This window comes from Salmo trutta, unplaced genomic scaffold (assembly GCF_901001165.1).
Source record: "Salmo trutta unplaced genomic scaffold, fSalTru1.1, whole genome shotgun sequence".
Classification (NCBI taxonomy): domain Eukaryota; kingdom Metazoa; phylum Chordata; class Actinopteri; order Salmoniformes; family Salmonidae; genus Salmo; species Salmo trutta.
The window spans coordinates 27501-43940 of record NW_021823361.1 but is presented as its reverse complement, the minus strand read 5'-3'; the positions used below and the strand labels follow the sequence as shown (position 1 = coordinate 43940).

The 16440-nt window shown below is 44.9% G+C and overlaps 1 protein-coding gene across 1 annotated transcript in view; it reads right to left on the bottom strand.

Annotated features, from left to right (window-relative positions):
- Positions 1-388: 388 nt before the first annotated feature.
- Positions 389-16440, bottom strand: part of LOC115190414 (protein Dok-7) — a gene marked incomplete at its 5' end in the record, with an annotated part of 43462 nt that continues 27410 nt past the window's right edge. The window contains 6 exon segments of the mRNA XM_029748736.1: positions 389-525; positions 7460-7711; positions 8364-8492; positions 10919-10958; positions 14203-15185; positions 15397-15504. Coding sequence (XP_029604596.1) covers positions 389-525; positions 7460-7711; positions 8364-8492; positions 10919-10958; positions 14203-15185; positions 15397-15504 — 1649 coding nt within the window.

Sequence of the window (16440 nt, the reverse complement as noted above, 5' to 3'; positions counted from 1 at the left end):
GGCTGTTCTCCTCCAGCTCCATCAGCCTATCCTCCTCATCCCCTGGGCGTGTTCTCTCCTCCAGCTCCATCAGCCTATCCTCTCTTCTCCCCTGGCGTGTTTCTCCTCCGCTCCATTCAGCCTATCCTCTCTCCCCTGGGCGTGTTCTCCTCAGCTCCATCAAGCCTATCCTCTCTCCACCCTGGGCGTGTTCTCCTCCGTCCATCCAAGCCTATCCTCTCTCCCCTGGGCGGTTCTCCTCCAGCTCCATCAGCCTATCCTCTCTCCCCTGGCGTGTTCTCCTCAGCTGCTCCATCAGCCTACCTCTTCTCCTCTGGTGGGCGTGTTCTCCCAGCTCCATCAGCCTATCCTCTCTCCCCTGGGCGTGTTCTCCTCCAGCTCCATCAGCCTATCCTCTCTCCCTGGGCGTGTTCTCCTCCAGCTCCATCAGCCTGCCTCTCTCCTCTGGGCGTGTTCTGCTCCTACTCTCTGAGCTGTCTCTGAGGGCTGTGATGTCTATGTGGGCGTATGTGGTGGAGCCCCCTACTGGACAGGAAGACCGAGAACACCAGTGACCTACACCATTCACGGATCCTCTACTAAGAACATAAAAACAGTCTCCTGATCATCCTGCCTTCTCCTGAAGTGTTGTCTTGCACACTTTGCTTATAACAAACCTTAATCTATGACGGGTAGTGGGCGAGTGTACACTTTGCTTATAACAAACCTTAATCTATGACGGTAGTGTGCGAGTGTACACTTTGCTTATAACAAACCTTAATCAGAGACGGGTAGTGTGCGAGTGTACACTTTGGAAGAAGGGTGATGTAATCGGGACACACAATAGAAATATACACATCCAATGGCTTTGAGCAGGTTCTATGTTTCCTAGTAGGAGATTATTACAGTACAGGAAGCCACAGCACAAAGGAGGAAGAGACTGTAGGTCACAGAGTGCTGGATGTTCCCAACAGTAGGTATTATAGTCAACCTTAGGTTATAAACATGTTATAAACATGATCCCAACAGTAGGTATTATAGTCAACCTTAGGTTATAAACAGGTTATAAACATGTTATAAACATGTTCCCATCAGTAGGTATTATAGTCAACCTTAGGTTATAAACATGTTATAAACATGTTCCCAACAGGAGGTATTATAGTCAACCTTAGGTTATAAACATGTTAAACATGTTATAAACAGTAGGTATTATAGTCAACCTTAGGTTATAAACATGTTATAAACATGTTCCCAACAGTAGGTATTATAGTCAACCTTAGGTTATAAACATGTTATAAACATGTTCCCAACAGGAGGTATTATAGTCAACCTTAGGTTATAAACATGTTATAAACAGTAGGTATTATAGTCAACCTTAGGTTATAAACATGTTATAAACATGTTCCCAACAGGAGGTATTATAGTCAACCTTAGGTTATAAACATGTTATAAACATGATCCCATCAGTAGGTATTATAGTCAACCTTAGGTTATAAACATGTTATAAACATGTTCCCAACAGTAGGTATTATAGTCAACCTTAGGTTATAACATGTTATAAACATGTTATAAACATGTTCCATCAGTAGGTATTATAGTCACCTTAGGTTATAAACATGTTATAAACATGTTCCCAACAGTAGGTACTTAATAGTCAACCTAGGTTATAAACATGTATAAACAGGTTCCCAACAGCAGGTAGTATAGTCAACCTTAGGTTATAAACATGTTATAAACAGTATGGTATTATAGTCAACCTTAGGTTATAAACATGTTTATAAAACATGATCCCACAGTAGGTATTTATGTCAACCCTTAGGTTATAAACAGGTTATAAACATTTTCCCAAACAGTAGGTATTATAGTCAAACCTTAGGTTTATAAACATGTATAAACATGTAGGTATTATATGTCAACCGTAGGGTTGATACACATGTTATAAACATGTTATACAACCGCAGGTATTATAGTCAACTTTAGGTTATAAGACCATGTTATATAAACATGTTCCCCAACAGTAGGTATTATAGTCACCCTTAGGTTATAAACATGTTTTAAACATGGTTCCCAACAGTAGGTATTATAGTCAACCTTAGGTATAAACAATGTTTATAAACATGTCCCACCAGTAGGTATTATAGTCAACCTTAGGTTTATAAACATGTTATAAACAGTAGGTATTATAGTCAACCTTAGGTTATAAACATGGTATAAAACATGTTCCAACAGTAGATATTATTCAACCTTAGGTTATAAACATGTTATAACATGTTCCAAGCAGTAGGTCATAATAGTCAACCTTAGGTTATAAACATGTTATAAACATGTTCCCAACAGTAGATATTATTCAACCTTAGGTTATAAACATGTTATAAACATGTTCCCAACAGTAGGTATTATAGTCAACCTTAGGTTATAAACATGTTATAAACATGATCCCAACAGTAGATATTATAGTCAACCTTAGGTTATAAACATGTTATAAACATGTTCCCAACAGTAGGTATTATAGTCAACCTTAGGTTATAAACATGTTATAAACATGATCCCAACAGTAGGTATTATAGTCAACCTTAGGTTATAAACATGTTATAAACATGATCCCAACAGTAGATATTATAGTCAACCTTAGGTTATAAACATGTTATAAACATGTTCCCAACAGTAGGTATTATAGTCAACCTTAGGTTATAAACATGTTATAAACATGTTCCCAACAGTAGATATTATAGTCAACCTTAGGTTATAAACATGTTATAAACAGTAGGTGTTATAGTCAACCTTAGGTTATAAACATGTTATAACATGTTCCCAACAGTAGGTAATTATAGTCAACCTTAGGTTATAAACATGTTATAACATTTCCCAACAGTAGGTATTATAGTCAACCTTAGGTTATAAACAAAAGTGCTCCATCCCCCAGCTAACATGTCTCCGTCCAGCTCCAATCCCCCCAGCTCAACATGTCTCTGTCCAGCTCCATCCCCCCAGCTCAACATGTCTCTGTCCAGCTTCCCATCCCCCAGCTCAACATGTCTCTGTCCAGCTCCATCCCCCCAGCTCAACATGTCTCTGTCCAGCTCCATCCCCCAGCTCAACATGTCTCTGTCCAGCTCCATCCCCCCAGCTCAACATGTCTCTGTCCAGCTCCATCCCCAGCTCAACATGGTTCTCTGGTCCACGCCATCCCCCCAGCCTCAACATGTCTCTGTACAGCGCCATCACCCCCAGGCTCAACAAATGTCTCTGTCCAGCTCCATCCCCCCAGCTCACATGTCTCTGTCCAGCTCCATCCCCCCAGCTCAACATGTCTCTGTCCAGCTCCATCCCCCCAGCTCAACATGTCTCCTGTCCAGCTCCATCCCCCCAGCTCAACATGTCTCTGTCCAGCTCCATCCCCCCAGCTCAACATGTCTCTGTCCAGCTCCATCCCCCCAGCTCAACATGTCTCCGTCCAGCTCCATCCCCCCAGCTCACATGTCTCCGTCCAGCTCCATCCCCCCAGCTCAACATGTCTCCGTCCAGCTCCATCCCCCCAGCACAACATGTCTCCGTCCAGCTCCATCCCCCCAGCTCAACATGTCTCCGTCCAGCTCCATCCCCCCAGCTCAACATGTCTCCGTCCAGCTCCATCCCCCCAGCTCAACATGTCTCCGTCCAGCTCCATCCCCCCAGCTCAACATGTCTCTGTCCAGCTCCATCCCCCCAGCTCAACATGTCTCTGTCCAGCTCCATCCCCCCAGCTCAACATGTCTCTGTCCAGCTCCATCCCCCCAGCTCAACATGTCTCTGTCCAGCTCCATCCCCCCAGCTCAACATGTCTCTGTCCAGCTCCATCCCCCAGCTCAACATGTCTCTGTCCAGCTCCATCCCCCCAGCTCAACATGTCTCTGTCCAGCTCCATCCCCCCAGCTCAAGCATGTCTCTGTCCAGCTCCATCCCCCCAGCTCAACATGTCTCTGTCCAGCTCCATCCCCCCAGCTCAAACATGTCTCTGTACCAGCTCCATCCCCCCAGCTCAACATGTCTCTGTACAAGCTCCATCCCCCCAGCTCAACATGTCTCTGTCCAGCTCCATCCCCCCAGCTCAACATGTCTCTGTCCAGCTCCATCCCCCCAGCTCAGCATGTCTCTGTCCAGCTCCATCCCCCCAGCTCAACATGGTCTCTGTCCAGCTCCATCCCCCCAGCTCAACATGTCTCTGTCCAGCTCCATCCCCCCAGCTCAACATGTCTCTGTCCAGCTCCATCCCCCCAGCTCAACATGTCTCCGTCCAGCTCCATCCCCCCAGCTCAACATGTCTCTGTCCAGCTCCATCCCCCCAGCTCAGCTTGTCTCTGTCCTGCTCCATCCCCCCAGCTCAACATGTCTCTGTCCAGCTCCATCATGTTCATTGGTGTTAAGTACGGTCTGTGAACAAAGTTAAAATGTATTAGTCTATGTTTTGGATTACGGGATGCCAAGGTCATATCTTTCCATATTCTGTTCCAGTTAAAAGGTGGTTCAGATTCACTAAGATCTGTTGACCATACGTTTTTAATGTCTAGCTCAGAATATGAGCTTTCCAAGAGTTGTTTATATATTATAGAGATCAGACCTTCAGGAGCCCAGATCATGTATTTATAAATCACATCATTGGATGTTTAGGTAGTTGGATTTCCCAAGGGACTCCATATGCAGAAGACAGACATCGGAGGATGGGGTGGATTGAGACGCAGCCCATGCACAAAAAACAGATCTCTAGTTTAAACTGACCAATTTATTTTAACTCCGTGGATGTAAGGGTTGAGTCCAACTCCATCGATGGCCAACTCTGCTCTGTCTCATCAATAGATTTACCTCTGTCTTGACTTTGGTCTGAAAAAAAAGTGTTTGTTGAAAACTCTCCAACGTCGTTAAACAACTTTTCCAATTCTGATATCTTCTTTACTGGTGATTTGTTCAGCCCAGATGTAAATGCTGTTACATTGTTTTAGTAAAACCTTTAATGTCGTCTCACGTGGGCGCCATCGACTGCATCATTATAGTTAATCATTATGAATTCATTCAGTTCAGTTTGAAATTGATCACAGAAAGTAGGATTTGATAGTAAGGAAACATTACAGCTCCATCTTGTGGCTCTTTCAGGAGATTCAGAAGCCCTATGGATCTTGGTCCTAAAACATGGCACTATAAAGGGAATAGGCTGCCATTTAGGACGCAGACGTCATCACAATAACTAGGTCAGGGCTGGCCAACCCTCTTCCTGGAGATCTACTGTCCTGTAGGTTCAGTCCAACCCTCTTCCTGGAGATCTACTGTCCTGTAGGTTCAGTCCAACCCTCTTCCTGGAGATCTACTGTCCTGTAGGTTTTCAGTCCAACCCTCTTCCTGGAGATCTACAGTCCTGTAGGTTTTCAGTCCAACCCTCTTCCTGGAGATCTACAGTCCTGTAGGTTTTACTCCAACCCTCTTCCTGGAGATCTACAGTCCTGTAGGTTTTCAGTCCAACCCTCTTCCTGGAGATCTACAGTCCTGTAGGTTTTCAGTCCAACCCTCTTCCTGGAGATCTACAGTCCTGTAGGTTTTCAGTCCAACCCTCTTCCTGGAGATCTACTGTCCTGTAGGTTTTCAGTCCAACCCTAATTTAGCGTATCTGATTCAGCTAGTTAAGGGCTTGTTGAGCAGCTAATTAGTAGAATCAGGTGTGTTAAATTAGGGTTGGACTGAAAACCTACAGGATGGTAGATCTCCAGGAAGAGGGTTGGACTGAAAACCTACAGGATGGTAGATCTCCAGGAAGAGGGTTGGACTGATAACCTACAGGATGGTAGATCTCCAGGAAGAGGGTTGGACTGATAACCTACAGGACGGTAGATCTCCAGGAAGAGGGTTGGACTGAAAACCTACAGGACGGTAGATCTCCAGGAAGAGGGTTGGACTGAAAACCTACAGGACGGTAGATCTCCAGGAAGAGGGTTGGACTGAAAACCTACAGGACAGTAGATCTCCAGGAAGAGGGTTGCTATAATAGCAGTCTCTGCATCATTCTACTGGGAAAACAACGCACAACAATATATCGTCATTGGAAGTATCCCAAATAGAGCCCTGTTCCCTATATAGTACACTACTGTTGATCAGAGCACCATGGTGGGCCCTGGTCTAAAGCAGTGTACTATATAGGGAATATGATGTCATTTGAGACGTAACCCATTTGTATTTGATAAAGCAGAGGATTGTGTGCAGCGAGCCGATCGGTTAAATAAATTCCTGTTTTCAGCACGACTAGTTAATGAGTGATTTTCTACCAATTACACTCTGTTTCCATGGTGACCCATTGACTCTGTGTGTGTGTGTGTGTGTGTGTGTGTGTGTGTGTGTGTGTGTGTGTGTGTGTGTGTGTGTGTGTGTGTGTGTGTGTGCGCACGCGTGTGTGTGTGTGTGTGTGTGTGTGCGTGCGTGCGTGCGTGCGTGGTGTGTGGTGTGTGTGTGTGTGTGTGTGTGTGTGTCTCCCATAACTAATCCTGTCTAAGTCTATAATTAATTTTCCTCCAAACTACACAGAAGAGTTGAAGCCTCATAGTCTTCTTGGCACACAAGTCAAAACGTATTGGACATACGAAGGAAATGGGATGAGAAAAGGCCCTTTACACAGCTAAGAAACATCCCAACGGCACCCTATTCCCTGTCTAGTGTTAAAGGACCCATAGGGCTCTGGTCTAAAGTAGGGCACTACTTGGGAAATAGGGTGCCATTTGGGACACTAGATAGAGATTGAGAGCAAGACTTGAGCTAAGTGACAGCAGGCCAGCTAAACCTGCCAGCCAAGCCTGCCAGCCAACCTGCCAGCCAGCCAAACCTGCCAGCCAAACCTGCCAGCCAGCCAACCTGCCAGCCAGCCAAACCTGCCAGCCAGCTAAACCTGCCAGCCAACCTGCCAGCCAGCTAAACCTGCCAGCCAACCTGCCAGCTAACCTGCCAGCCAAACCTGCCAGCCAGCCAAACCTGCCAGCCAACCTGCCAGCCAGCCAAACCTGCCAGCCAACCAACCTGCCAGCCAGCCAAACCTGCCAGCCAACCTGCCAGCCAGCCAAACCTGCCAGCCAACCAACCTGCCAGCCAAACCTGCCAGCCAACCAAACCTGCCAGCCAAACCTGCCAGCCAACCAAACCTGCCAGCCAATCTGCCAGCCAGCCAAACCTGCCTGCCAGCCAGCCAGCCAACCTGCCAGCCAAACCTGCCAGCCAACCAAACCTGCCAGCCAAACCTGCCAGCCAGCCAACCTGCCAGCCAACCAACCAACCTGCCAGTCAGTCAGCCAGCCAAACCTGCCAGCCAAAGCAGTCAGCCAACCAACCTGCCAGCCAAAGCAGTCAGCCAGCCAAACCTGCCAGCCAAAGCAGTCAGCCAGCCAAACCAGCCAGCAAAACACTTGAGCCAACATGAAGAGCCGTAAACATCTATCTAAAATGGCCATCTGAGAGGGGTTGGTGTTCTTACTGGGTCTGCACAGCTGCAAAGGGTTACCCCTCGCTGCAGTGGTGTTGGTGGAAACTGGCCCACCGTAGGGCTCCGGCTGGAGATCCAGCTCCATGTAGAGCAGCTCTCTGCCAGCTCTGTTAGCTTTAGCCGCAGGGCTAACGGGGATGTTGACGTAGTTCACACTGGGGTCGGTCTGGTGACGGTGACGCCTGTCCAGGACTGATGACGTCATCATGGTGGAAGCATCCGGAGGAAACTTAAAGAATCTCCCTGGGAGAATGACAGAGTCAGTCAGACAGACAGACAGACAGACAGACAGACACCCCCTGGGAGAATGGCAGAGAGTCAGACAGACAGACAGACACTCTTTGGGAGAAGGGCAGAGTCAGTCAGACAGACAGACACTCCCTGGGAGAATGGCAGAGTCAGTCAGACAGACAGACACTCTTTGGGAGAACGACAGAGAGTCAGACAGACAGACAGACACTCCCTGGGAGAACGACAGAGAGTCAGACAGACAGACAGTCAGTCAGACAGACAGTCAGTCAGACAGACACTCCCTGGGAGAACGACAGAGAGTCAGACAGACAGACAGACACTCCCTGGGAGAACGACAGACAGACAGTCAGTCAGACAGACAGTCAGGGGAAGCAGGACCGTAGTAACAGAATATAATGATGTGAGCAGGACAACATGTAAAGTGTCCTGCAGTGTCAAATGCACATTTAAATAAAGCTTGATGAAATGGATGTAGCGGGATTTGTAACCTACGATTATCAACAGCCGTATTTTCAAACCCACACGATGAAAGATATGTCCACATGAAAAGGTTTTTAAAAAGACAAACCGTTTAAAGCAAAGTAGATCATGTGATGTTACTAAGCAATATAAAACAACAACAACCAGGATGCATTGCTCTCACCACCAGAGACTGAGGTCTGTCTGCTTGGCGTCATGGTGCCGGGGGGAGGTGGGGGGGAATAGGGTGGTTGTAGAGGGTGAGGAAGGCCCGCCTCACCCCTCCCTACCTCTCTACACTGGGGTGGTGGATCTGAGAAACGTAGGACGGTATTGAACATTAACACCAACAGGTTAATATACAGACCATTTAGTCCTGTTACCATGTTACCATTGGACTGGTTAATGAATATATACAGACCATTTAGTCCTGTTACCATGTTACCATTGGACTGGTTAATGAATATATACAGACCATTTAGTCCTGTTACCATGTTACCATTAGACTGGTTAATGAATATATACAGACCATTTAGTCCTGTTACCATGTTACCATTGGACTGGTTAATGAATATATACAGACCATTTAGTCCTGTTACCAATGTTACCATTAGACTGGTTAATGAATATATACAGACCATTTAGTCCTGTTACCATGTTACCATTAGACTGGTTAATGAATATATACAGACCATTTAGTCCTGTTACCATGTTACCATTAGACTGGTTAATGAATATATACAGACCATTTAGTCCTGTTACCATGTTACCATTAGACTGGTTAATGAATATATACAGACCATTTAGTCCTGTTACCATGTTACCATTAGACTGGTTAATGAATATATACAGACCATTTAGTCCTGTTACCATGTTACCATTGGACTGGTTAATGAATATATACAGACCATTTAGTCCTGTTATGATGTTAATGAATATATACAGACCATTTAGTCCTGTTATGATGTTAATGAATATATACAGACCATTTAGTCCTGTTACCATGTTACCATTAGACTGGTTAATGAATATATACAGACCATTTAGTCCTGTTACCATGTTACCATTAGACTGGTTAATGAATATATACAGACCATTTAGTCCTGTTACCATGTTACCATTGGACTGGTTAATGAATATATACAGACCATTTAGTCCTGTTACCATGTTACCATTAGACTGGTTAATGAATATATACAGACCATTTAGTCCTGTTATGATGTTAATGAATATATACAGACCATTTAGTCCTGTTATGATGTTCCATTAGACTGGTTAATGAATATATACAGACCATTTAGTCCTGTTATGATGTTAATGAATATATACAGACCATTTAGTCCTGTTACCATGTTACCATTGGACTGGTTAATGAATATATACAGACCATTTAGTCCTGTTACCATGTTACCATTGGACTGGTTAATGAATATATACAGACCATTTAGTCCTGTTACCATGTTACCATTAGACTGGTTAATGAATATATACAGACCATTTAGTCCTGTTACCATGTTACCATTAGACTGGTTAATGAATATATACAGACCATTTAGTCCTGTTACCATGTTACCATTGGACTGGTTAATGAATATATACAGACCATTTAGTCCTGTTACCATGTTACCATTAGACTGGTTAATGAATATATACAGACCATTTAGTCCTGTTATGATGTTAATGAATATATACAGACCATTTAGTCCTGTTATGATGTTCCATTAGACTGGTTAATGAATATATACAGACCATTTAGTCCTGTTATGATGTTCCATTAGACTGGTTAATGAATATATACAGACCATTTAGTCCTGTTACCATGTTACCATTAGACTGGTTAATGAATATATACAGACCATTTAGTCCTGTTACCATGTTACCATTGGACTGGTTAATGAATATATACAGACCATTTAGTCCTGTTACCATGTTACCATTGGACTGGTTAATAAATATATACAGACCATTTAGTCCTGTTACCATGTTACCATTAGACTGGTTAATGAATATATACAGACCATTTAGTCCTGTTACCATGTTACCATTGGACTGGTTAATGAATATATACAGACCATTTAGTCCTGTTACCATGTTACCATTGGACTGGTTAATGAATATATACAGACCATTTAGTCCTGTTGTGATGTTACCATGACAATAATGGTGTAAATAGACAGACAGACAGACAGACAGACAGACAGACAGACAGACAGACAGACAGACAGACAGACAGACAGACAGAGGGAGAAAGACAGACAGCCAGAGGGAGAAATACAGCCAGACAGACAGACAGCCAGACAGCCAGAGGGAGAAAGACAGACAGACAGACAGCCAGACAGACAGGCAGGCAGGCAGGCAGGCAGGCAGGCAGGCAGGCAGGCAGGCAGACAGACAGACAGACAGACAGACAGACAGACAGACAGACAGACAGACAGACAGACAGACAGACAGACAGACAGACAGACAGACAGACAGACAGAGGGAGAAAGACAGACAGCCAGAGGGAGAAAGACAGCCAGACAGACAGACAGCCAGACAGCCAGAGGGAGAAAGACAGACAGACAGACAGCCAGACAGACAGAGGGAGAAAGACAGACAGCCAGAGGGAGAAAGACAGACAGACAGACAGGCAGACAGACAGACAGGCAGGCAGGCAGGCAGGCAGGCAGGCAGGCAGGCAGGCAGACAGACAGACAGACAGACAGACAGACAGACAGACAGACAGACAGACAGACAGACCTGGTGTTGAGGAGAGTCTTGAATGTGAAGGGCTGTTTGTCTAAAATGGAACAGAAAGAGAAAAAATTATACTACAATACATTATACTACAATATTTTATACTACAATACATTATACTACAACACATTATACTACAGCACATTAACATACAATACATTATACTACAATACATTATACTACATTATACATTATACTACATTATACATTATATTACAGCACATAAAACTACAGCACATTATACTACAATATATTATACTACAATACATTATATTACAGCACATTACACTACAATATATTATAACACATGATACTACAATACATTATAGGACAGCACATTATACTACAATACATTATACTACAACACATTATACTACAATACATTATACTACACCAGATTATACTATAATACATTATACTACACCAGATTATACTATAATACATTATACTACACCAGATTATACTATAATACACGCTCTCCCACTCTCTCTTCTCTGTTTTAAGGAGACGTTTTCTTCAGGTGATCAGTCTGATTTGGTTATTAAAACCCCAACGGCATTGCTTTTCTTTAATCAGTTGTTTTCTATTGACAACACACTGAGTTTGACAAGTTGTCGTTGATTACCCACACACACCGTGAGGTGTGATGGCTGCTAATCTGATTGGTTCTCAGTGCTCAGCAGACGGAGGAGGGAACACACTGTGTTCTGCGTTCCAAACAGAACCCTATTCCCTATAAAGTGCACTACCTCCAACCAGGACAATAGGTACTATACAGGGAACGAGGTGGCATTTGGGACACTGTCATTGTTTGGTCTGAGGCGCATTGGGGGGAAGGTTCAAGATGTGAAAAAAAAAAGCAAGGAGATAAATGTTAAGATGTTGTTGGAACAATAAATGATGGTTAAAATGGTTAAAATGGTTAAAATGGCGGGTGATTATTTCACACTTCCGCTCACAGCAGAGACGAAAGAGGAACCTTTCAAAAACATAATAATATATTCCACTTAGCAGCAGATTTTATTCAAAGCAACTTACAGTCCTGCTGCGTATATTTTACCTATGGCTGGCCCCGGGAATCGAACCCACAACCCTGGTGTTGCAAGCTCTATACTCTACCAACTGATCCATACAGGATAACTACTAACATACTGACTGCACCAAGCTCTACCAACTGATCCATACAGGATAACTACTAACATACTGACTACACCAAGCTCAACATGTGGGAGATGGAGCACGGGTGTGGCCGGTGTAGTCAGGGGGGTTTTGATCAGAACAACAACATGTTTTATTGTTTTCATTCTGGCCGTTAACCTCCAGGTGTTAGCTAAGACTCTCTGTCTCTCTCACTCTCCTTTTCTCCCTCTGTCTCCTTTTCTCCCTCTGTCTCCTTTTCTCCCTCCCTCTGTCTCCTTTTCTCCCTCTGTCTCCTTTTCTCCCTCTGTCTCCTTTTCTCCCTCCCTCTGTCTCCTTTTCTCCCTCTGTGTCCTTTTCTCCCTCCCCCTGTCTCCTTTTCTCCCCCTGTCTCCTTTTCTCCCTCTGTGTCCTTTTCTCCCTCTGTCTCCTTTTCTCCCTCTGTGTCCTTTTCTCCCTCCCCCTGTCTCCTTTTCCCCCCCTGTCTCCTTTTCTCCCTCTGTGTCCTTTTCTCCCTCTCTCTCCCCGACTCCTTTCCTCCCTCTTTCTCTCCTTTTCTCCCTGTCTCTCTCTTTTTCTCCCACTCTCCTTTTCACACTCTCTTCTTTTCTCTCCCTCCGTCTCCTTTTCTCTCCCTCCTTCTTCTACTCTTTCTCCCTCCTCTCTCTCTCTATCCTCCCTCCTCTCTCTATCTATCCTCCCTCCTCTCTCTCTCTATCCTCCCTCCTCTCTCTATCCTCCCTCCTCTCTCTATCTATCCTCCCTCTCTCCATTATCTCTCATCTCTTTCTCTTCCTACTAAACAGAATAAAATCAACTTTGCTCAGGCACGGACCTAATTGAATCCAAATGGCAGTATCTGCAGAAAGTTCAGGTTGATAATGGCTGTCTTGTCTGGTAACAACTTGTTGCATTTAATTGACAGGAACATTGGATCTCTTCATTCTGTCTGAGTGATTTTTAAAGGGGGAATCTGGGATTCAAAATATCCCACATTGGCAATAAAGTGGTCAGAATATATATATATATATCATTCATTTAAATGTTCATTTAAATGTTCAATCCCAGATTGCCCCTTTAAGGGGTTGTTTGTATGCAGACAGTGGCTCTGTGAGGTATCCCTGACAGGAATTTAATGGAATGTTTTAAAAACAGCCTTCTGTGACAACATCACAACACTGTGCTACGCTAGTTAAACAACATAACGCTACGCTACGCTAGTTAAACATCATAACGCTGTGCTACGCCAGTTATACAACATAACGCTACGCTAGTTAAACATCATAACACTGTGCTACGCTAGTTAAACATCATAACACTGTGCTACGCTAGTTAAACATCATAACACTGTGCTACGCTAGTTAAACATCATAACACTGTGCTACGCTAGTTAAACATCATAACACTGTGCTACGCTAGTTAAACATCATAACACTGTGCTACGCTAGTTAAACATCATAACACTGTGCTACGCTAGTTAAACATCATAACACTGTGCTACGCTAGTTAAACAAGCCTTAAACTCTGCTGAGCAACAGCCTGTTTAACTCCAGTTTATCAGGTCTCATCGTGACCATATTACTTGGGAGTAACAGGTGTATGTATGTGGACTGCCAACAATGTATTAGTGTTATTTGAGTGCTGGGGCTGGTACTGTGGTAGTGTACAGGCACTGGAATGAGCCAAATAAGCAGACGGCTTGGTGTGGGATTGTGATGACAGGGATAGCAGGCGTTTGCATGGACTGGCTGTATGGGAAACAGAGATTGTGATAACCAATAAGATGGACACGCACACGCGGCTGAAAGGTTGCTCAATCAAATCCCCTATTTTATTTAAACTAGGCAAGTCAGTTAAGAACAAATTCTTATTTACAATGACGGCCTAGGAACAGTAACTGCCTTGTTCAGGTGCTAGGTGTTACTAGCCCAACGCTCTAACCACTAGGCTACGCTGTCACCCCAAGCTGACAAGGTAAAAATCTGTCGTTCTGCCCCTGAAGAAGGCAGTTAACCTACTGTTCCTAGGCCATCATTGTAACTAAGAATTATATAAAACACAGAATAAATTAACAGTCAGACATTGAGCCAAATGAAGCCTAGGAATCTATTAGTACTGTGATAACTATTAGTTGTCCAGAGTTGTATTACCTGTGTTCCTCCACACACTGGACAGCCAGGTAACAGCAGAGGTCTGGGTGTGAGCCTAGCGGACATGATGCTGCACCGATCACCACTGTCCACAGGGGGCGCTCTCTCACTGCTCCAGGACAGGGACCTTTCTACAGGGGCCTGCCTAGGGGTGCCTACCCGCTGGAGAGAGGCCTCAGTGGGGGTGGAGGGAAGGTAAGGACATCCATTCCCCTGGATCTGTCCTTGACCTCCATCCCCACCGAGCCACCTGTCCCTGCCCAGTTCGGGTGCTCCTCCCTGGGGTGGAGGATCCCTGAAGGCCAGGGTGTGCAGGAGGTTCCTGGGGCTGTCGTACTGCAGTCTGAGAAGGCTGGGTGCCTGGTACTCCTCACTCTGCCACCGGGGGGCGCCAGAGCTATAACCACTAGTCCTGGAGGAGGAGGAGGAGCAAGACGGGGGGCAGGAGCAGGGAGTAGGGGGGGAGAGAGGGCCGGGCTCAGGGGTCCTTAAGGACAGAGGAGGAGGTGGAGGAGGTAGAGAGGGAGGATGGGGAGGAAGAGAGGGAGGAGGTAGAGAGAGAAGAGGGGGAGGTAGACTAAGGACAGACCCAAACTCCTCCCCTCCTCCTTGACTGGCTGTGTCCAGGCTGCCCGTACAGGAAGAGAAGCTCCCAGAGTAAGACGATTGGCTGCTGGCCGTGGCGATGCCTATCCCGCTGTCCAATGAGCTTTGGCGCCCGCTGTCGTGGAGACTGCGAGAGTGGGAAGGCGGTTTGAAAGGGGGGCGGTTCATGACAGCATTATAGAGATCCTCGTCTAGATTGGTCGAGGACCTCGCAGTGGGAGGGGCCGACAGGGTCTCGGTTGAGGAAGTGGGGCGTTTTGGCTCTGGCCATAAAGGGAAGTGGCTTCCGTAGCTGGCGTCTGATTGGCTGGAGGAGGAGGAAGAGATACTGCTGCGGTCGTCCCCGGCAACAGAGGTGCTGTAACTGGAGGTGGAGGCTGGGGAAGATATTATTGATTAGCTGACTGATTGATTGATCAAAGGTCAATTGAGTAAAGGTCAAATGATTTAAGATTTAAGTGAATTGATTGATTGATTAATAAATCGGTGAACTACTAACTACGCGGTTTATTGATGGTTCAAATACAGTCAGGCGATGAACTGAAAACTGGGATTATTGATTGGTGGATTGAGGTATTGATTGATTACCTGTACTGCTCTGTCTACTGCTGTGAGACAGCATACTGAGTCTTCTCTCTAGATCCGATGTTTCATGGTTGATCCTCTCCTCTGAGGAGGACCGGCTAGCACTGGGATCTATACACACACACACACACACACACACACACACACACACACACACACACACACACACACACACACACACACACACACACACACACACACACACACACACACACACACACACACACACAGGGAACAGAGTAATATATCCACAGCTTTATCTGCTGTCTGTATAATGAACACAGGTACTGAAACCACGGTCTGTATAACGAACACAGGTACTGAAACCACGGTCTCTATAACGAACACAGGTACTACTGAAAGAAAGGATCAGACGGATCTCTCAACTCTCTCTTTAAAAGGTAGGTAGCATAAACATAACCACATGTAAATGTATATGCATTAGTATAAACATCAAAAGGCTCAATGCAAAGTTACCCCTCACCTTTCTATGTTGGGAGTTATTACATAAAACCCATCAGAATTAGGGAATTAGTCATGAAGGAAAAAGTTTGTCCCGGATGTAAAATGGAGGACCGGCAAGCCAGCCTATTTTTATTATAATGTAAACTCCAACAGAAATAACTTCAAATGTATAACTTCCAATGAAACCATATCGTTGCAACAGAAACCAGATTAACTGCTAGTTTACAGCTACAATGAAGTAAACCAAAGTTTAGGAAATACATAATGCCGTCTAACCAGTTATCAAAGAATGTTAGCTATATGCAGTTATCTTAGTCTGCAAGCTAGCCAGCCAGCTAATAGCTATTTAGCCAAATAACTATTAGCCTAGCCAGCCTAGCTAACTACCACGGTTACGGTTGACAAGCTAAAGCCCAGCTACTGGAGACCAGCTAGAACACAACAACTAAAACATAACCGCAGATTAAAAGCAAAGAGAGAGCAGAGACTTACAGATTGATAGTTGGGGCCCATCGGATGGTTAAACGTTTAAAAGAGTACCGGCAGAGTTAACTACCAAAGTGAGGGGAGGCAGGCTGAGTT